Source organism: Oncorhynchus tshawytscha, linkage group LG15 (genome assembly GCF_018296145.1).
Source record: "Oncorhynchus tshawytscha isolate Ot180627B linkage group LG15, Otsh_v2.0, whole genome shotgun sequence".
In the NCBI taxonomy this organism is placed as follows: Eukaryota; Metazoa; Chordata; class Actinopteri; order Salmoniformes; family Salmonidae; genus Oncorhynchus; species Oncorhynchus tshawytscha.
The window spans coordinates 35,153,457-35,176,028 of NC_056443.1; the positions used below are offsets into that span (position 1 = coordinate 35,153,457).

Consider the following 22,572-nt stretch of genomic DNA (forward strand, 5'->3'; position numbering starts at 1 on the left):
AGATTAGCCTATAGTTAACCAGATAGTTAACCAGATATTTAACCATAGTTAAACCAGATCAGCCTGTAACAGTTTTAACCAGATCAGTTAACCAGATATTTAACCAGATTAGCCTATAGTTAACCAGATAGTTAACCAGATTAGCCTATAGTTAACCAGATAGTTAACCAGATTAGCCTATAGTTAACCAAATAGTTAACCAGATATTTAACCAGATTAGCCTGTAGTTAACCAGATATTTAACCAGATTAGCCTATAGTTAACCAGATATTTAACAGATTAACCTATAGATAACCAGATAGTTAACCAGATATTTAACAGATTAGCCTATAGTTAACCAGCCTATAGTTAACCAAATAGTTAACCAGATATTTAACCAGATTAGCCTGTAGTTAACCAGATATTTAACCAGTTCCTATAGTTAACCAGATATTTAACCAGTTAACCTAGATAACCAGATAGTTAACCAGATATTTAACCAGATAGTTAACCAGATAGTTAACCAGATATTTAACCAGATTAGCCTATAGTTAACCAGATAGTTAACCAGATTAGCCTATAGTTAGTTGTAGTTAACCAGATATTTAACCAGATTCGCCTATAGTTAACCAGATATTTAACCAGATTAGCCTATAGTTAACCAGATATTTAACCAGATTAGCCTATAGTTAACCAGATATTTAACCAGATTAGCCTATAGTTAACCAGATAGTTAAGCAGATATTTAACCAGATTAGCCTATAGTTAACCAGATCAGCCTGTAGTTAACCAGATATTTAACCAGATTCGCCTATAGTTGACCAGATATTTAACCAGATTAGCCTATAGTTAACCAGATCAGCCTGTAGTTAACCAGATATTTAACCAGATTAGCCTATAGTTAACCAGATATTTAACCAGATTAGCCTATAGTTAACCAGATAGTTAACAGATATTTAACCAGATTAGCCTATAGTTAACCAGATATTTAACCAGATTAACCTATAGTTGACCAGATATTTAACCAGATAGTTAACCAGATCAGCCTGTAGATATTTAACCAGATTAGCCTATAGTTAACCAGATTAGCCTATAGTTAACCAAATAGTTAACCAGATATTTAACCAGATTAGCCTGTAGTTAACCAGATATTTAACCAGATTAGCCTATAGTTAACCAGATATTTAACCAGATTAACCTTAGATAACCAGATAGTTAACCAGATATTTAACCAGATTAGCCTATAGTTAACCAGATTAGCCTATAAACCAAATAGATATTTAACCAGATTAGCCTAGTTAACCAGATATTTAACCAGATTAGCCTATAGTTAACCAGATATTTAACCAGATTAACCTATAGATAACCAGATAGTTAACCAGATATTTAACCAGATTAGCCTATAGTTAACCTTAGCCTAGTTAACCAAATAGAACCAGATATTTAACCAGATTAGCCTATAGTTAACCAGATATTTAACCAGATTAGCCTATAGTTAACCAGATATTTAACCAGATTAGCCTATAGTTAACCAGATATTTAACCAGATTAGCCTATAGTTAACCAGATAGTTAACCAGATATTTAACCAGATTAGCCTATAGTTAACCAGATAGTTAACCAGATATTTAACCAGATTAGCCTATAGTTAACCAGATCAGCCTGTAGTTAACCAGATATTTAACCAGATTCGCCTATAGTTAACCAGATATTTAACCAGATTAGCCTATAGTTAACCAGATATTTAACCAGATTAGCCTATAGTTAACCAGATAGTTAAGCAGATATTTAACCAGATTAGCCTATAGTTAACCAGATCAGCCTGTAGTTAACCAGATATTTAACCAGATTAGCCTATAGTTAACCATATATTTAACCAGATTAGCCTATAGTTAACCAGATATTTAACCAGATTAGCCTATTGTTAACCAGATATTTAACCAGATTAGCCTATAGATAACCAGATAGTTAACCAGATATTTAACCAGATTAGCCTATAGTTAACCAGATATTTAACCAGATTAGCCTATAGTTAACCAAATAGTTAACCAGATATTTAACCAGATCAGCCTATATTTAACCAGATAGTTAACCGGATAGTTAACCGGATAGTTAACCAGATCAGCCTGTAGTTAACCATATCAGCCTATATTTAACCAGATAGTTAACCTGATAGTTAACCAGATCAGGCTACATTTAACAGCAGGACGTTTTATAGGCTGATCTGCTATATGTATTTATTTTATATATTTTGTTAATAGTTCACTATAGTGTTCTGCACCGTGGTCCGCTTACTCGTCATCTTTCTAGTGAGATATTGGACATGATCCAAGAAAGGACTGGGCAACATTGTGGGCTCCCAAGGTTAATTGGTGAACGGGCAAACTGCATCGCCGGCCTGGTCGCAATTCCAAAGCCTCTTGTTCTGTCCCCTGATTTGCTGTGAGCGATGACACAGCGTCTGCAGAGAGCGTTTTGAACCTGCGCCCAGGGGGAGGCTCCTTGAACCCTATGGGGCAGCACACTGCGACCCTGTGAACCCAGGCGCGTGGCCACCTGATTTCCCCAGAGCCCCGGCTCTGTGACCCGCCGACCCCTGCTTCTCTTTCAGCCCCATGTAAATGCCCCCTCCTCCCCAGTCAGAGAGACAACAGAGACTGATACAGCTAAGGGATAAGAGGCACTAGTCCAGCCAGTAGTCCCACCATGCCACTGGACATAAATGGATTTAGATCTTTGATTTGTCTGGACATGTCTTGACCTACTATGAATTTGAATGATGTCTGGACTATGATGTTGAATGATGTCTGTTCTGTCCTACTATGATGTTGAATGATGTCTGTTTTGTCTGGACTATGCTGTTGAATGATGTCTGTTCTGTCTGGACTATGATGTTGAATGATGTCTGTTCTGTCCTACTATGATGTTGAATGATGTCTGTTCTGTCCGGACTATGATGTTGAATGATGTCTGTTCTGTCTGGACTATGATGTTGAATGATGTCTGTTTTGTCCTACTATGATGTTGAATGATGTCTGTTTTGTCCTACTACGATGTTGAAGGACAAAGGAAACCGCACACTGCTCTTGGTAGCATCACGGATATTTAATAAGCTTACGTATCGACCTCACGGCTGTCAAAGCTCTGACGATACGTAAGCTCATTAAATATCAGTGATGCTACCAAGAGCAGTGTGCGGTTTCCTTTGTCCTTCATCTGTTCAACTGTTGCCATGCACCTGCAAAGAGATTGCACAGATGTGCGAGTGCCTTTTGAATTCTGTCCTACGAATAATTATGTCTGTTTTGCCCGGACTACGATGTCTCTTATGTCCTACTTTGTAACGTCAACATATTTGAATTGTTAGATTGTAATGGGAAACAGTTTTTCAGTACTTCATGAATGAATTAGTTTTGTTGTCTCCACTTCAATGTACAGTACAGTATTTGGGTCTTTTGAGTTCAATGTCCTTAGAGCTATGTTTAGGCCCACCCACTGTTCCATATCTGCGTATGTAGATCCATTTTCCCTGTGTTTATCCAAAGCAAACTCCATAAAGGCATATATGAATATTTTAACTGCTCTTCTGCTCATGGCGAAAGGTTATTATGGCCCATGCAGGTAAAGTGTTCTGTTGTTGTTAGCAGCTACAGAGCAAATGTCTTATTCAACATAGCTAATTACTCCATGCAAAACGCTTTCATGAGTCATTGGTTTCAGCTAGCCAGAAGTCATGCCGTGTACTGCTACCAGTAGATGTTTCCCTCCCAACTCTAAACAGATAGGAACTGCTACCAGTAGATGTTTCCATCCCAACTCTAAACAGATAGGAACTGCTACCACATCATGTTTCCTTCCCAACTCTAAACAGATAGGAACTGCTACCACATCATGTTTCCCTCCCAACTCTAAACAGATAGGAACTGCTACCACATCATGTTTCCCTCCCAAATCTAAACAGATAGGAACAGCTACCTCATCATGTTTCCCTCCCAACTGAAACAGATAGGAACTGCTACCACATCATGTTTCCCTCCCAACTGAAACAGATAGGAACTGCTACCACATCATGTTTCCCTCCCAACTCTAAACAGATAGGAACTGCTACCACATCATGTTTCCAATTCCAAACAGATAGGAACTGCTACCACATCATGTTTCCTTCCCAACTGAAACAGATAGGAACTGCTACCACATCATGTTTCCCTCCCAACTGAAACAGATAGGAACTGCTACCACATCATGTTTCCCTCCCAACTCTAAACAGATAGGAACTGCTACCACATCATGTTTCCAATTCCAAACAGATAGGAACTGCTACCACATCATGTTTCCCTCCCAACTCTAAACAGATAGGAACTGCTACCACATCATGTTTCCCTCCCAACTCTAAACAGATAGGAACTGCAATACGTCTGTTTTCGTTTCAGGTGACTGACAACAAATTTCCCTAACAGGGTGTGTCTTTCTCCCGTCGGTGTGCACCGGACATTATTAAGATGGACGACGCTGTCACGGGGAGGATGGTGTTGTCGCCGTATGAGTGTTTTTGCTCTGCTCTGTTAACCTTATCGTGGCTGATGGTGTTGTTATTCTTTTCTCAGAGCACGAATACAGATGTGCTGATCACTGTGAAAAATAACGCTTAGCATAGAAAATGTAGCCATTGAAATACAGTTGATGGGTATGTGGTGCATCTCATATACAGGTAACTGCCAAAATAAAGGAAACACGTGCGTAAAAGAGGGATACAAAAGTATATTGAAAGCAGGTATTTCCACACAGGTGTGGTTCCTGAGTATATTAAGCAATTAACATCCCATCATGCTTAGGGTCATGTATGGAAATAACCAGTTGCCCATTATTTTGGCTACCATGGCTAGAAGAATAGATCTCAGTGACTTTGAAAGAGTCCTCCTCGAAGGAACATAAGGAGTTTAAAGGGTGTGTGTGTGTGTGTGTGTGTGTGCGTCTCAGTCATCAGATCTCAACCCAATTGAACACTTATGGGAGACCCTGGAGCGGCGCCTTGAGACAACGTTTTCCACCACGTTAAAAAAAACACAAAATTACGGAACTTATTGTGGAAGAATTGGTGTCACATCCCTCCAATAGAGTTCCAGATACGTGTGGAATCTATGCCAAGGCACATTGAAGCTGCTCTGGTAGCTCGTGGTGTTTCCTTTACTTTGGGAGTTACCTGTATATTTGCAGACAACATTGAGCATTTCTCTGCCTGGGTTATACATTATGGCAATACGGGGTGGCTATACTGTATGAACGAGCCACAGCCAAAGAAAAGCATCCTCAAACTAAATTGATTGTTACTGAGAGCTATTTATTCGGCTAGTGGTTTAAACAATACTGTACATTCAACTAGCATAAGGCAAGGCTAGCGAACACAGGCATCTTTAGGAACACCTTCCTAATACTGAGTTGCCCTCAGAACAGCCTCAATTGGTCGGGGCACGGACTCTACAAGGTGTTAAAGGAGTTCCACAGGGATGCTGGCCCATGTTGACTCCAGGTTGGCTGGATGTCCTCTGGGTGGTGGACCATTCTTGATACACACGGGAAACTGTTGAGCGTGAAAAACACAGCAGCGTTGAAATTATTGACACTCAAACCGGTGCACCTGGCACCTACTACCACACCCCATTCAAAGGCACATAAATCTTCTGTCTTCACCCTGGCACAAATACACAATCCATGTTTCAATTATCTCAAGGCTTAAACATCCTTCTTTAAACCTGTCTCCTCCCCTTCATCGACACTGATTGAAATGGATTTAACAAGTGACATCAATAAGGGATTATATCTTTCACCTGGTCAGTCTATGTCCTGGAAAGAGCAGGTGTTCTTAATGTTTTGTACACTCAGTACAAATGAGCCCCTTGAGTGGTAAAGGAAATTGTATGCATTAAGGCTACACAGTAATCACAGTAGAGATACTAGCACTGCCATTGTAAAGCCTTTCAGCATTCCTACGCTCACTATTCCATCTAGTACAGCTACTGTTAGTCATGGAGGTGGTGCTGTGGCTGCAATGGAAACAACATTATTTGTGTCGTAGTTGGACTAGTAGTACAACTTCACAACTTCCCATGACAAGTCATGCATGTTAATGTCCTCTCTCCCCCTCTCTACCTCTCTCTGTCTCTCTCTCTCCCCCTCTCTACCTCGCTCTCTCCCTGCCTCTCTCTCTCTCTCTCCCCCTCCATCGCTCTCTTCCTCTCCCTCCCTCCCCCCCCTCCCTCTCGCTCTCTCCCCATCTCTCTCTCTCTCTCCCCCTCTCTCTCCCTCTGTCTCTCTTGCTATCTCTCTCTCCGTCTCTCTCTCTCTCCCCTCTCTGTCTCTCTTGCTATCTCTCTCTCCGTCTCTCTCTGTCCTTTAGGATGCTGAAGCAGGTGTGATAAATGCTGCCGTTTAAATCAAAGCCCTCCTCCTCTCTCCCCCTACCTGACTCTGGGGAGAGGAGGATGTCTCCATGCAGATTGATATCAGGGGGCCCGGCCATATCCTGCAAGGGCTGAGTGATGGTCTGTCTGGATAAAAAATGAACTTCATTCCCAGCACGCCGGCTATGATTCATGTTTCCCCTCCAAACCCCCGGACCACAGTACACTGCTCTCTCCCTGGAAACATGTGGGTTACATGTTCCAGTGTAGCACCACCTGCCCACCCCAGCAAATCCCATTACCGTGTGGGTCTGTGTGTGTGTGTCTTATACTCTGCTGCATCCAAAGTGACCATTTAGTTTCCGTTAACCAGCTGAAATATTTAATAACCTCTTAGCTGGGTTGGCTTTTTTAACATTGGAGATTTTTCATTAGATGCCATTTTATTTTTTATTTTTTTCAAAGCGGGTGGCACACGAGCAACCCCTTTTCCGTCGTCAAGGTGATCAGTGAGAGGAGACCGTTGTACCGGAATGGTTTGAAGCAGAGACGTATGTATCCTAGTTAAAAACCCTGACTAGGATATGAAAGTGCTGCTATCTCCACTTGGTGTCTGTGTGTGAAGGGTGCTCATTGTGGCTATGAGCTGAGTATCATCCTGGCAACCATCTTGTGTGAGACAGACTGGCACAGTATGCCCAGAAGGAGTCTGCAGTCGGAGGACACTGTGACCTCACCTTGAGTCACATGTTATAGGAGACAGCTGCAGACAGCTCCGTTCTGCCCTGATACTGTTTGACAGTCAAACGTAGACTCTGGGTGGAATTAGTCAGAGCTTGCATGCTGTCCCCTTTCCCTCAACGAGGACACAGTAAAACACGTGAGTGGGTAGTGAGGAAGAGGAGGAAAGGAGAACATGTGAGTGGGTAGTGAGGAAGAGGAGGAAAGGAGAACATGTGAGTGGGTAGTGAGGAAGAGGAGGAAAGGAGAACATGTGAGTGGGTAGTGAGGAAGAGGAGGAAAGGAGAACATGTGAGTGGGTAGTGAGGAAGAGGAGGAAAGGAGAACACGTGAGTGGGTAGTGAGGAAGAGGAGGAAAGGAGAACATGAAGTCATTCTTCAGATTCCAATGATTTTACTTCAGAAGGAGATTTGCACTGTGTCGAGGTGACTAGTACGGGCCTCCTCCCAGACCGACGTACTAGGTTCACTAACGCGCAGGTAGTCTTTGCCTGTGGATCTTCTCTTGGCCACACAGGTTGGGTCAAGTCTCACCGAGTGCTCCGTAGCTCTGGATTATCCCGCGGTATGAGCTTCTATCCCGGGTGAGGGGGCCTCCCTGTCTTCCTACCCGAGGCTGAGTTAGCAGTGAACCCCTGGTCTATCTATGCTTGCCACAGAGGTTAGCTCCCTCATGGTCTATCTCTGCTTGCCACAGAGGTTAGCTCCCTCCTGGTCTATCTCTGCTTGCCACAGAGGTTAGCTCCCCCTGGTCCATCTCTGCTTGCCACAGAGGTTAGCTCCTTCCTGGTCTATCTCTGCTAGCCACAGAGGTTAGCTCCCTCCTGGTCCATCTCTGCTAGCCACAGAGGTTAGCTCCCTCCTGGTCTATCTCTGCTAGCCACAGAGGTTAGCTCCCTCCTGGTCTATCTCTGCTAGCCACAGAGGTTAGCTCCCTCCTGGTCTATCTCTGCTAGCCACAGAGGTTAGCTCCCTACTGGTCTATCTCTGCTAGCCACAGAGGTTAGCTCCCTCATGGTCCATCTCTGCTAGCCACAGAGGTTAGCTCCCTCCTGGTCTATCCCTGCTAGCCACAGAGGTTAGCTCCCTCCTTGTCCATCTCTGCTAGCCACAGAGGTTAGCTCCCTCCTGATCCATCTCTGCTAGCCACAGAGGTTAGCTCCTCCTGATCCATCTCTGCTAGCCACAGAGGTTAGCTCCCTCCTGGTCTATCCCTGCTAGCCACAGAAGTTAGCTCCCTCCTGGTCCATCTCTGCTAGCCACAGAGGTTAGCTCCCTCCTGGTCTATCCCTGCTAGCCACAGAAGTTAGCTCCCTCCTGGTCCATCTCTGCTAGCCACAGAGGTTAGCTCCTTCCTGGTCTATCTCTGCTAGCCACAGAGGTTAGCTCCCTCCTGGTCTATCTTTGCTAGCCACAGAGGTTAGCTACCTCCTGGTCTATCTTTGCTAGCCACAGAGGTTAGCTCCTTCCTGGTCTATCTCTGCTAGCCACAGAGGTTAGCTCCCTCCTGGTCTATCTTTGCTAGCCACAGAGGTTAGCTCCTTCCTGGTCCATCTCTGCTAGCCACAGAGGTTAGCTCCCTCCTTCCTACTGTTAAACACTTGACGGGTAGTTTGTGACAAGGTAAACTATGTGTTAGCGGGGGCTATTTTTGTGTACAACACCAACGAGCAATCCAATATGTATTTATAGACCGCTCTGCGCTATTTTACACAGGATACGGTCAACCCCTGGGTTATAATACTTGTATAAGTGTGTCATAGTCAGACAATCCTGCTAGCGGCTGGTCCTCCCTTTCTAGTTGACCGGACAACACCCTCACAGGTGAGTCACACTCGCTAAGTCCCGGGTATAGGGTTTCAGCTAAGACTAATTACTTGAAATGAATTCTTAGCTGAAAGCAGGGATTCGACACTTCGTCAAAGACAAAGGGCAAACTACAGATACCCAGTGTCTTTTACAAAGTTACCCTGGAGCTCCTCTGTGGTTTCCTGCTGGAACCCACAATATGGTCTGGCTGCAGGACACCTAAGGTGAAGCCCCTGAGTCAGTAGCTGTTATAATGCTCCTCTTCTTCTTCAGCACTTTATTCAACAAGTCATTTAACTAGTTAGTTAAAACCAGTAACACTTCTCTTTTGGTTCCACTAGTTAGTTAAAACTAGTAACACTTCTATTTTGGTTCCACTAGTTAGTTAAAACCAGTAACACTTCTCTTTTGGTTCCACTAGTTAGTTAAAACCAGTAACACTTCTCTTTTGGTTCCACTAGTTAGTTAAAACCAGTAACACTTCTCTTTCGGTTCCACTAGTTAGTTAAAACCAGTAACCCTTCTCTTTTGGTTCCACTAGTTAGTTAAAACCAGTAACACTTCTCTTTTGGTTCCACTAGTTAGTTAAAACCAGTAACACTTCTCTTTTGGTTCCACTAGTTAGTTAAAACCAGTAACACTTCTCCTTTGGTTCCACTAGTTAGTTAAAACCAGTAACCCTCTCTTTTTGGTTCCACTGGTTAGTTAAAACCAGTAACACTTCTCTTTTGGTTCCACTGGTTAGTTAAAACCAGTAACACTTCTCTTTTGGTTCCACTAGTTAGTTAAAACCAGTAACACTTCTCTTTCGGTTCCACTAGTTAGTTAAAACCAGTAACCCTTCTCTTTTGGTTCCACTAGTTAGTTAAAACCAGTAACACTTCTCTTTTGGTTCCACTAGTTAGTTAAAACCAGTAACACTTCTCTTTTGGTTCCACTAGTTAGTTAAAAACAGTAACACTTCTCTTTTGATGGATTTTATAGTTTTTTATAAAGCAACAATAATGCACTAGCTTCTAACAATAACAATCAAGTTATGTTCTTACTTTACCCCAAGTCTTTTAACCTCTAATACATCAATCAGCTCCTGATCTGTCTTTCCCAGAATCTCCACTCCCTGTCTTTTTTGCCAAGCCTCCTTTGACTACAGCCACACGACCCATCCTCCCCCTTTACACGTGACGTTTAAGCCAAGTTCATAACACGTCTCCTTTACACAGAGTCAGGTAACATGTCTCCTTTACACACAGTCAGGTAACATGTCTCCTTTACACAGAGTCAGTTAACATGTCTCCTTTACACACAGTCAGTTAACATGTCTCCTTTACACGTGATGTCTACACAGAGTCAGGTAACACATCATGTGAAACAGATAGGAACTGCTACCACATCATGTTTCCCTCCCAACTGAAACAGATAGGAACTGCTACCACATCATGTTTCCCTCCCAACTGAAACAGATAGGAACTGCTACCACATCATGTTTCCCTCCCAACTGAAACACATAGGAACTGCTACCACATCATGTTTCCTTCCCAACTCTAAACACATAGGAACTGCTACCACATCATGTACAGCTACCACATCATGTACAGCAAACCACATCATGTTTCCCTCCCAACTCTAAACAGATAGGAACTGCTACCACATCATGTTTCCTTCCCAACTCTAAACAGATAGGAACTGCTACCACATCATGTATAGTTACCACATCATGTACAGCTACCACATCATGTACTGCTACCACATCATGTTTCCTTCCCAACTGAAACAGATAGGAACTGCTACCACATCATGTTTCCCTCCCAACTGAAACAGATAGGAACTGCTACCACATCATGTTTCCCTCCCAACTCTAAACAGATAGGAACTGCTACCACATCATGTTTCCCTCCCAACTCTAAACAGATAGGAACTGCTACCACATCATGTTTCTCGCCCAAATGAAACAAATAGGAACTGCTACCACATCATGTTTCTCGCCCAAATGAAACAAATAGGAACTGCTACCACATCATGTTTCTCGCCCAAATGAAACAAATAGGAACTGCTACCACATCATGTTTCTCGCCCAAATGAAACAAATAGGAACTGCTACCACATCATGTTTCTCGCCCAAATGAAACAAATAGGAACTGCTACCACCGGCATCTAATAACTTCATTTTATTGAAACGGAAAATGTTTTGACACTTAATTCAAAAATAAAATAAAAAACATCTGGTAATTTAAGCCCTGTTCCTTGTCAATGCTCCAAAACAAGTATTTAACCCTTGTGGCCCAAATGGCGTCAAAATCGAGGCTCGGGAGGAGTCTAAGTCAATCATGAAAGCACATTAAAAGTTTTTTAAAGAGAAGTGTAATGTCAATAGAATAGCATTTCAATAATTGTACCCTATAAAGTGTCTGATGGCTGACGGTTAAGGATAATGAGAGAGGAGCGACAGCGGAGCGACATCCCATAATCAACACCTCAAATCTCCCGACACCAGCAAAAACGGTGATAAGGAGATAAATATAAGTTTGACAGTAACTGAGGCAACAAGACGGGCAAGGGGAGCATAATGTGATCACGCAGAGGAGAAAAATAGAATGCGTAAAAGACCAACGTGATAGATAGATATCTCATGGGGCGGGTGGAAAGGACGTGAGTTAGAACTGATGGATCCGGTAATACACCTTTCTGCAGGTTCCCATGGCTTCACAGGTACATACGCAGCCTGCACACCGACTCTCTGCACCGACACGCCAACGCTCCAAAAATAAACACATTCTACAAAAGAGATATTAAAGTTCTACACATAGGGTTGAGTATAGCCCTTTCATACCGTAGCACCGAAACACCTTGATACAAGACCAATGTCCACCGGTGGACAGATCCAATCCCAGATCCCCTTACCATAGATCCAATCCCAGATCCCCTTATCATAGATCCAATCCCAGATCCCCATATCATAGATCCAATCCCAGATCCCCTTATCACAGATCCCCTTACCATAGATCCAATCCCAGATCCCCATATCATAGATCCAATCCCAGAATCACAGATCCCCTTACCATAGTTCCAATCCCAGATCCCCTTACCATAGATCCAACCCCAGATCACCTTATCATAGATCCAATCCCAGATCCCCTTACCATAGATCCAATCCCAGATCCCCTTACCATAGATCCAATCCCAGATCCCCTTACCATAGATCCAATCCCAGATCCCCTTATCATAGATCCAATCCCAGATCCCCTTATCATAGATCCAATCCCAGATCCCCTTATCATAGATCCAATCCCAGATCCCCTTATCATAGATCCAATCCCAGATCCCCTTAATTATTTATTTCACCTTTATTTAACCAGGTAGGCAAGTTGAGAACAAGTTCTCATTTACAATTGCGACCTGGCCAAGATAAAGCAAAGCAGTTTGACACATACAACGACACAGAGTTACACATGGAGTAAAACAAACATACAGTCAATAATACAGTAGAAAAATAAGTCTATATACAATGTGAGCAAGTGAGGTGAGATAAGGGAGGTAAAGGCAAAAAAAGGCCATGGTGGCAAAGTAAATACAATATAGCAAGTAAAACACTGGAATGGTAGATTTGCAGTAGAAGAATATGCAATAGAAATAATGGGGTGCAAAGGAGCAAAATAAATAAAGTAGGGAAAGAGGTTGTTATTTGGGCTAAATTATAGATGGGCTATGTACAGGTGCAGTAATCTGTGAGCTGCTCTGACAGCTGGTGCTTAAAGCTAGTGATGGAGATAAGCGTTTCCAGTTTCAGAGATTTTTGTAGTTCGTTCCAGTCATTGGCAGCAGAGAACTGGAAGGAGGAATTGGTTTTGGGGATGACCAAAGATATACCTGCTGGAGCGCGTGCTACAGGTGGTTGCTGCTATGGTGACCAGCGAGCTGAGATAAGAGGGGACTTTACCTAGCAGGGTCTTGTAGATGACCTGGAGCCAGTGGGTTTGGCAACGGGTATGAAGCGAGGGCCAGCCAACGAGAGCGTACAGGTCGCAGTGGTGGGTAGTATCCACTCCCAGATCCCCTTGTCATAGATCCAATCCCAGATCCCCTTATCATAGATCCAATCCCAGATCCCCTTATCATAGATCCAATCACATATCCCCATATCACAGATTCCCTTACCACAGATCCCCTTACCATAGATCCAATCACAGATCCCCTTACCACAGATCCCCTTATCACAGATCCCCATATCACAAATCCCCATATCACAGAACCCCTTACCATAGATCAAATCACAGATCCCCTTATCACAGATCCCCATATCACAGATCCCCTTATCACAGATCCAATTATCACAGATCCCCTTATCACAGATCCCCTTATCACAGATCCCCATACCACAGATCCCCTTACCACAGATCCCTTATCACAGATCCCCCATATCACAGATCCCCTTACCACAGATCCCTTACCACAGATCCCCTTACCACAGATCCCCTTACCACAGATCCCCTTACCACAGATCCCCTTATCACAGATCCCCTTATCACAGATCCCCTTACCACAGATCCCCTTACCACAGATCCCTTATCACAGATCCCCTTACCACAGATCCCCTTATCACAGATCCCCTTACCACAGATCCCCTTACCACAGATCCCCCTTACCACAGATCCCCCTTATCACAGATCCCCTTACCACAGATCCCCTTATCACAGATCCCCCTTACCACAGATCCCCCTTACCACAGATCCCCCTTACCACAGATCCCCCTTACCACAGATCCCCTTATCACAGATCCCCTTATCACAGATCCCCTTATCACAGATCCCCTTACCACAGATCCCCTTACCACAGATCCCCCTTACCACAGATCCCCCTTACCACAGATCCCCTTACCACAGATCCCCTTACCACAAATCAAATCAAATTTTATTTGTCACATACACATGGTTAGCAGATGTTAATGCGAGTGTAGCGAAATGCTTGTGCTTCTAGTTCCGACAATGCAGTAATAACGAGCAAGTAATCTAACTAACAATTCCAAAAAAAATCTACTGTCTTATACACAGTGTAAGGGGATAAAGAATATGTACATAAGGATATATGAATGAGTGATGGTACAGAGCAGCATAGGCAAGATACAGTAGATGATATCCCCTACAGTATATACATATGAGATAAGTATGTAAACCAAGTGGCATAGTTAAAGTGGCTAGTGATACATGTATTACATAAGGATGCAGTCGATGATATAGAGTACAGTATCAACGTATGCATATGAGATGAACAATGTAGGGTAAGTAACATTATATAAGGTAGCATTGTTTAAAGTGGCTAGTGATATATTTACATCATTTCCCATCAATTCCCATGATTAAAGTGGCTGGAGTAGAGTCAGTGTCATTGACAGTGTGTTGGCAGTAGCCACTCAATGTTAGTGGTGGCTGTTTAACAGTCTGATGGCCTTGAGATAGAAGCTGTTTTTCAGTCTCTCAGATCCCCTTACCACAGATCCCCTTACCACAGATCCCCTTACCACAGATCCCCCTTACCACAGATCCCCCCTTACCACAGATCCCCTTACCACAGATCCCCTTACCACAGATCCCCTTACCACAGATCCCCTTACCACAGATCCCCTTACCACAGATCCCCTTACCATAGATCCACCACAGATCCCCTTACCACAGATCCCCTTACCACAGATCCCCTTACCACAGATCCCCTTACCACAGATCCCCTTACCACAGATCCCCTTACCACAGATCCCCTTACCACAGATCCCCTTACCACAGATCCCCTTACCACAGATCCCCCTTACCACAGATCCCCTTACCACAGATCCCCAGATCCCTTACCACAGATCCCCTTACCACAGATCCCCTTACCACAGATCCCCTTAGATCCCCCTTACCACAGATCCCCTTACCACAGATCCCCTTACCACAGATCCCCTTACCACAGATCCCCTTACCACAGATCCCCTTACCACAGATCCCCTTACCACAGATCCCCACAGATCCCCCCACAGATCCCCCCTTACCACAGATCCCCTTACCACAGATCCCCTTACCACAGATCCCCTTACCACAGATCCCTTACCACAGATCCCCTTACCACAGATCCCCCTTACCACAGATCCCCTTACCACAGATCCCCTTACCACAGATCCCCTTACCACAGATCCCCCTTACCCCCTTACCAGATCCCCCAGATCCCCCTTACCACAGATCCCCCTTACCACAGATCCCCTTACCACAGATCCCCTTACAGATCCCCCACAGATCCCCTACAGATCCCCTTACACCATAGATCCATCCCCCTTACCACAGATCCCTTACCACAGATCCCCTTACCACAGATCCCCTACCACAGATCCCCTTACCACAGATCCCCTTACCACAGATCCCCTTACCACAGATCCCCTTACCACAGATCCCCTCCCCTACCACAGATCCCTCCCCTTACCACAGATCCCCTTACCACAGATCCCCTTACCACAGATCCCCTTACCAGATCCCCTTACCACAGATCCCCTTACCACAGCCCCTTACCACAGATCCCCTTACCACAGATCCCCTTACCACAGATCCCCTTACCACAGATCCCCTTACCACAGATCCCCTTACCACAGATCCCCTTACCACAGATCCCCTTACCACAGATCCCCTTACCACAGATCCCCCTTACCACAGATCCCCTTACCACAGATCCCCTTACCACAGATCCCCTTACCACAGATCCCCTTACCACAGATCCCCTTACCACAGATCCCTTACCACAGATCCCCCAGATCCTACCACAGATCCCCTTACCACAGATCCCCTTACCACAGATCCCCTTACCACAGATCCCCTTACCACAGATCCCCTTACCACAGATCCCCTTACCACAGATCCCCTTACCACAGATCCCCTTACCACAGATCCCCTTACCACAGATCCTTACCACAGATCCCCTTACCACAGATCCCCCCCTTACCACAGATCCCCTTACCACAGATCCCCTTACCACAGATCCCCTTACCACAGATCCCCTTACCACAGATCCCCCCTTACCACAGATCCCCCCCTTACCACAGATCCCCTTACCACAGATCCCCTTACCACAGATCCCCTTACCACAGATCCCCTTACCACAGATCCCCTTACCACAGATCCCCCTTACCACAGATCCCCTTACCACAGATCCCCTTACCACAGATCCCCTTACCACAGATCCCCCTTACCACAGATCCCCTTACCACAGATCCCCTTACCACAGATCCCCTTACCACAGATCCCCTTACCACAGATCCCCTTACCACAGATCCCCTTACCACAGATCCCCTTACCACAGATCCCCTTACCACAGATCCCCTTACCACAGATCCCCTTACCACAGATCCCCTTACCACAGATCCCCCTTACCACAGATCCCCTTACCACAGATCCAACCCCTTGGGAGAAACTAAAAGGCCTTTACTTTAACCCTTCAGATGAAATGGAAACCCTTCACAGAAATACAACCCAGTCCAGTATATGAAGTCCACCCCCCCTTTTGCAATTGATCAGAAGGTATGATAACCGTAATAGAGATTTGTTAGCAATTGATTAAAGGTCAGATGTTGAAGAACAATAAAAAGATCAATATCGGGCAGAAATATTGGTCTTAATCCACACGCAACATCATAACAATGATCAAGGAGTTTTTGGACATCCCAAATAAATATAGCAGGCTCATTGTTGAACGTATATTAATTCCTTTTTTTTCGAGAAGGTGAAAGAGATTGATTTAAACACGTATAGCCTTTTAAAAATAGGACTTAATTGCGGTTAGCCAGGGATGGCTTTTAAAGAGGATAGCTGAACATTCCAAGAGTCCTCCAAAAAGCCACGGCGTCACGAGGTGGAAACCGTGGTAACACCGGTGAACGTTACCGAGGTACTCACCCTAAGGACACCACTTCTCCTGAAGCACTCTTCTGCGTTACTTGACTGAAGGGACACAGCTCGTAAATATACCTTCAGAGAGGAATAGAACAAAAAAATAGATATATATTTTTTAGAAAATGAGTTACTTTCACCATGTCCTGTTGAACATAGAATGGTGTAATTTTCACTCGTACATATCTGCACTAATCTCCATTGATGTGTACAGTTCTATGTTCATTTAGAAAAATATACGGATGTGGAAAACATATTGGTACAGTTTCCCAGACACAGATTAAGCCTGGACTAAAATATATCTAATATAATATATTTTCAATGGATATCGAGATTGCTTTTTAATATCAGGACTATCTGTGTCTGGGAAATCAGACCCTTAATACACAGTACCAGTCACAGTACCAGTCACAGTACCAGTCAAAAGTTTGGACACAACCTACTCATTCAAGGGTTCATTATTATTTTACTTATTTTCAACATTGTAGAATAATAGACTTCAAAACTATGAAATACCACGTGGAATCATGTAGTAACCAAAAAAGTGTTAAGCAAATCAAAATATATGTTTGAGTTATTTTAGATTCTTCAACATTTTTTAAAGTAGCCACCCTTTGCCTTGAAGACAGCTTTGCACACACTTGGCATTCTCTCAACCAGCTAAATGAGGTAGTCACCTGGAATACATTTAAATTAACAGATGTGCCTTGTTAAAAGTACATTTGTGGAATTTCTTTCATTCTTAAGGTGTTTGAGCTAATAATTTGTGTTCAAATCAAATCAAATCAAATCTTATTTGTCACATACACATGGTTAGCAGATGTTAATGCGAGTGTAGCGAAATGCTTGTGCTTCTAGTTCTGACAATGCAGTAATAACCAACAAGTAATCTAGCTAACAATTCCAAAACTACTACCTTATAGACACAAGTGTAAGGGGATAAAGAATATGTACATAAAGATATATGAGTGAGTGATGGTACAGAGCGGCATAGGCAAGATACAGTAGATGGTATTGAGTGCAGTATATACATGTGAGATGAGTATGTAAACAAAGTGGCATAGTTAAAGTGGCTAGTGATACATGTATTACATAAATATGCAGTAGATGATATAGAGTACAGTATATACATATGAGATGAATAATGTAGGGTATGTAAACATTATATTAGGTAGCATTGTTTAAAGTGGCTAGTGATATATTTTACATAATTTCCCATCAATTCCAATTATTAAAGTGGCTGGAGTTGAGTCAGTGTGTTGGCAGCAGCCACTCAATGTTAGTGGTGGCTGTTTAACAGTCTGATGGCCTTGAGATAGAAGCTGTTTTTCAGTCTCTCGGTCCCAGCTTTGATGCACCTGTACTGACCTCGCCTTCTGGATGATAGCGGGGTGAACAGGCAGTGGCTCGGGTGGTTGTTGTCCTTGATGATCTTTATGACCTTCCTGTGACATTGGGTGGTGTAGGTGTCCTGGAGGGCAGGTAGTTTGCCCCCGGTGATGCGTTGTGCAGACCTCACTACCCTCTGGAGAGACTTACGGTTGTGGGCGGAGCAGTTGCCGTACCAGGCGGTGATACAGCCCAACAGGATGCTCTCGATTGTGCATCTGTAGAAGTTTGTGAGTGCTTTTGGTGACAAGCCGAATTTCTTCAGCCTCCTGAGGTTGAAGAGGCGCTGCTGCGCCTTCTTCACAATGCTGTCTGTGTGGGTGGACCAATTCAGTTTGTCTGTGATGTGTACGCAGAGGAAATTAAAACTTACTACCCTCTCCACTACTGTTCCATCGATGTGGATAGAGGGGTGTTCCCTCTGCTGTTTCCTGAAGTCCACAATCATCTCCTTAGTTTTGTTGACGTTGAGTGTGAGGTTATTTTCCTGACACCACACTCCGAGGGCCCTCACCTCCTCCCTGTAGGCCATCTCGTCGTTGTTGGTAATCAAGCCTACCACTGTTGTGTCGTCCGCAAACTTGATGATTGAGTTAGAGGCGTGCATGGCCACGCAGTCGTGGGTGAACCGGGAGTACAGGAGAGGGCTCAGAACGCACCCTTGTGGGGCCCCAGTGTTGAGGATCAGCGGGGTGGAGATGTTGTTGCCTACCCTCACCACCTGGGGGCGGCCCGTCAGGAAGTCCAGTACCCAGTTGCACAGGGCGGGGTCGAGACCCAGGGTCTCGAGCTTGAAAACGAGCTTGGAGGGTACTATGGTGTTAAATGCCGAGCTGTAGTCTATGAACAGCATTCTCACATAGGTATTCCTCTTGTCCAGATGGGTTAGGGCAGTGTGCAGTGTGGTTGAGATTGCATCGTCTGTGGACCTATTTGGGCGGTAAGCAAATTGGAGTGGGTCTAGGGTGTCAGGTAGGGTGGAGGTGATATGGTCCTTGACTAGTCTCTCAAAGCACTTCATGATGACGGAAGTGAGTGCTACGGGGCGGTAGTCGTTTAGCTCAGTTACCTTAGCTTTCTTGGGAACAGGAACAATGGTGGCCCTCTTGAAGCATGTGGGAACAACAGACTGGGATAGGGATTGATTGAATATGTCCGTAAACACACCAGCCAGCTGGTCTGCGCATGCTCTGAGGGCGCGGCTGGGGATGCCGTCTGGGCCTGCAGCCTTGCGAGGGTTGTTTTCCTCACGTCGGCTGAAGTGAAGGAGATTCCGCATGTTTTAGTTGCGGGCCGTGTCAGTGGCACTGTATTGTCCTCAAAGCGGGCAAAAAAGTTATTTAGTCTGCAAGACATCCTGGTCCGTGACGGGCTGGTTTTCTTTTTGTAATCCGTGATTGACTGTAGACCCTGCCACATACCTCTTGTGTCTGAGCCGTTGAATTGAGATTCTACTTTGTCTCTATACTGACGCTTAGCTTGTTTGATTGCCTTGCGGAAGGAATAGTTACACTGTTTGTATTCGGTCATGTTTCCGGTCACCTTGCCCTGATTAAAAGCAGTGGTTCGCGCTTTCAGTTTCACGCGAATGCTGCCATCAATCCACGGTTTCTGGTTTGGGAATGTTTTAATCGTTGCTATGGGAACGACATCTTCAACGCACGTTCTAATGAACTCGCTCACCGAATCAGTGTATTCGTCAATGTTGTTGTCTGATGCAATAGGAAACATATCCCAGTCCACGTGATGGAAGCAGTCTTGGAGTGTGGAATCAGATTGGTCGGACCAGCGTTGATTGCCTGGGTAGGGGTGGTATACAGAAGATAGCCCTATTTGGTAAAAGACCAAGTCCATATTATGTCAAGAACAGCTCAAATAAGCAAAAATAAATGACAGTCCATCATTACTTTAAGACATGAAGGTCACTTTAACACAATATTTCAAGAACTTTGAAAGATTCTTAAAGTGCAGTCGTAAAAACCATCAAGTGCTGTGGTGAAACTGGCTCTCATGAGGACCGCCACAGGAAAGGAAGACCCAGAGTTACCTCTGCTGCAGAGGATAAGTTCATTAGAGTTAACTGGCTCTCATGAGGATCGCCACAGGAAAGGAAGACCCAGAGTTACCTCTGCTGCAGAGGATAAGTTCATTAGAGTTACCTGGCTCTCATGAGGACCGCGACAGGAAAGGAAGACCCAGAGTTACCTCTGCTGTAGAGGATAAGTTCATTCGAGTTACCCGCTTCAGAAATTGCAGCATGGTCGAATCATGGTCGAATTGCTGCAAAGAAACCACTACTTAAAGGACACCAATAATAAGAAGAGACTTGCTTGGGCCAAGAAACACGAGCGATGGACATTAGACCGGTGGAAATCTGTCCTTTGGTCTGATGAGTCCAAATTTGAGATTTGTGGTTCTAACCATCATGTCTTTGTGAAATGCAGAGTAGGTGAATGGATGATCTCTCCACGTGCGGTTCCCACATGAGGCATGGAGGAGGTGGTATTATGGTGCTGTGCTGGTGACACTGTCTGTGATTTATTTAGAATTTATCTAGCATTCTGCAGTAAAACACCATCCCATCTGGTTTGCGCTTAGTGGGACTATCATTTGTTTTTCAACAGGACAATGACCCCAAACACACCTTCAGGCTGTATAAGGGCTATTTCAAAAAGGAGGAGAGTGATGGAGTGCTGCATCAGATGACCTGGCCTCCACAATCACCCGACCTCAACCCAAATGAGATGGTTTGGGATGAGTTGGACCGCAGATTGAAGGAAAAGCAGCCAACAAGTGCTCAGCATATGTGGGAACTCCTTCAAGACTGTTGGAAAAGCATTCCAGGTGAAGCTGGTTGAGAGAATGCCAAGAGTGTGCAAAACTGTCATCAAGGCAAAGGGTGGCTACTTTGAAAAATCTCAAATATAAAACATATTTAGATTTGTTTAACACTTTTTTGGTTACTACATGATTCCATGTGTTATTTCATAGTGTTGATGTTTTCACTATTATTGTACAATGTAGAAAATAGTAAAAATAAAGAAAAACCCTTGAATGAGTAGGTGTGTCCAAACCTTTGACTGGTACTGTGTATCCCTTCTGTCACACAGCTATATGAGGAAGGTACGAAGACGAACGCACACAGGCCAGCATTATTGAACAAAGCCCTGTTGGCCACCATTTTGTCTCAACTCTCTGACAAGGAGCCACTGGTGGCCACGCACAGCTTTTCTACCCAGACTCAGGAGACTGGAGAAGCTAGCAATTAGTGCAGGCCGTTGTTAATGTTGGCCAGTGAGCGCCAGAGAGTGGAAAAGACAGAGAAGAGCTCCAGTAAACTGATCAAAGAACTGGATGGAGAAAAAGGACAGAGGTAAGCCAGCAGGGTTTGTTCTTGACATTTGAACCAATGCATTGACTAATACAAAAGGAAAGGAAGAGGCCAAGTCAACCAAAATGAAAGAGAGTGAGAGAGGGGAAGAGAAAGAGCAAGGGATGGGGTGGAAGAAAGGTTGAAGTGAAAGTGGATGTGGGTCGGGGAGGGGAGGGGTCAAAAGCAGAGAGAGGAAAAAGAAAGATGAAAGAAAACGATGAAATATCAGAGAAGAGGGAGAGTGTGGGTAGAGAGAGGGGGGTTAGAGAGAGGGAGAGGGGGTAGAGAGAGGGGGGAGAGAGAGAGGAGGGGGGGGGAGAGAGGGGGGGGGTAGTAGAGAGGAGGGGGGGTAGAGAGGGAGAGTGGGTAGATAGAGAGGGGGTAGAGAGAGGGAGAGGGGGGTAGAGAGAGGGGGGTAGAGAGAGGAGGGGGGTAGAGAGAGGGGGGGTAGAGAGAGGAGGGGGTAGAGAGGGAGAGAGGGGGTAGAGAGGGGGGGAGAGAGAGGGAGAAGGGGGGTTAGAGAGGGAGGGGTAGAGAGAGGGGGTAGAGAGATGGGGGGGTAGAGAGAGAGAGAGGGGGGTAGAGAGGGAGAAGGGGGTTAGAGAGAGAGGGGGGGGGTAGAGAGGGAGAGGGTAGAGAGGGGGGTAGAGAGAGAGAGAGGGGGTAGAAAGAGAGGGGGTAGAGAGAGAGAGGGTAGAGAGAGAAGTGGTAGAGAGAGAAGTGGTAGAGAGAGAAGGGGTAGAGGAGGGGGGTAGAGAGAGGGGGTAGAGAGAGAGGGGTAGAGAGAGGGGGGGGTAGAGAGAGGGGTAGAGAGAGAGGGGGTAGAGAGAGGGGGGTAGAGAGAGGGGTAGAGAGAGGGGGTAGAGAGAGAGGGGTAGAGAGGGGGGGTAGAGAGAGGGGGTAGAGAGAGGGGTAGAGAGAGGTAAGTGATTGGACATGGAGTTCTTCGTTCATAAGGATGTTTGCATTAAATGTTTCTTGTC

The 22,572-nt window shown here is 44.8% G+C and overlaps 1 protein-coding gene across 2 annotated transcripts in view; it reads right to left on the bottom strand.

Moving 5' to 3' along the window:
- The window catches only part of LOC112214854 (glucosidase 2 subunit beta), a 278,290-nt gene that overhangs the window by 38,174 nt on the left and 217,544 nt on the right, over positions 1-22,572 (bottom strand). The window contains exon 13 of one of the 2 annotated variants that reach the window (XM_042298485.1): positions 16,834-16,905. The exons of the other annotated variant lie outside the window; for it this stretch is intronic. Within the exon in view, the coding sequence (XP_042154419.1) occupies positions 16,834-16,905 (72 nt within the window). The remainder of the gene's footprint in view (positions 1-16,833; positions 16,906-22,572) is intronic. 2 annotated transcript variants of the gene reach the window in all.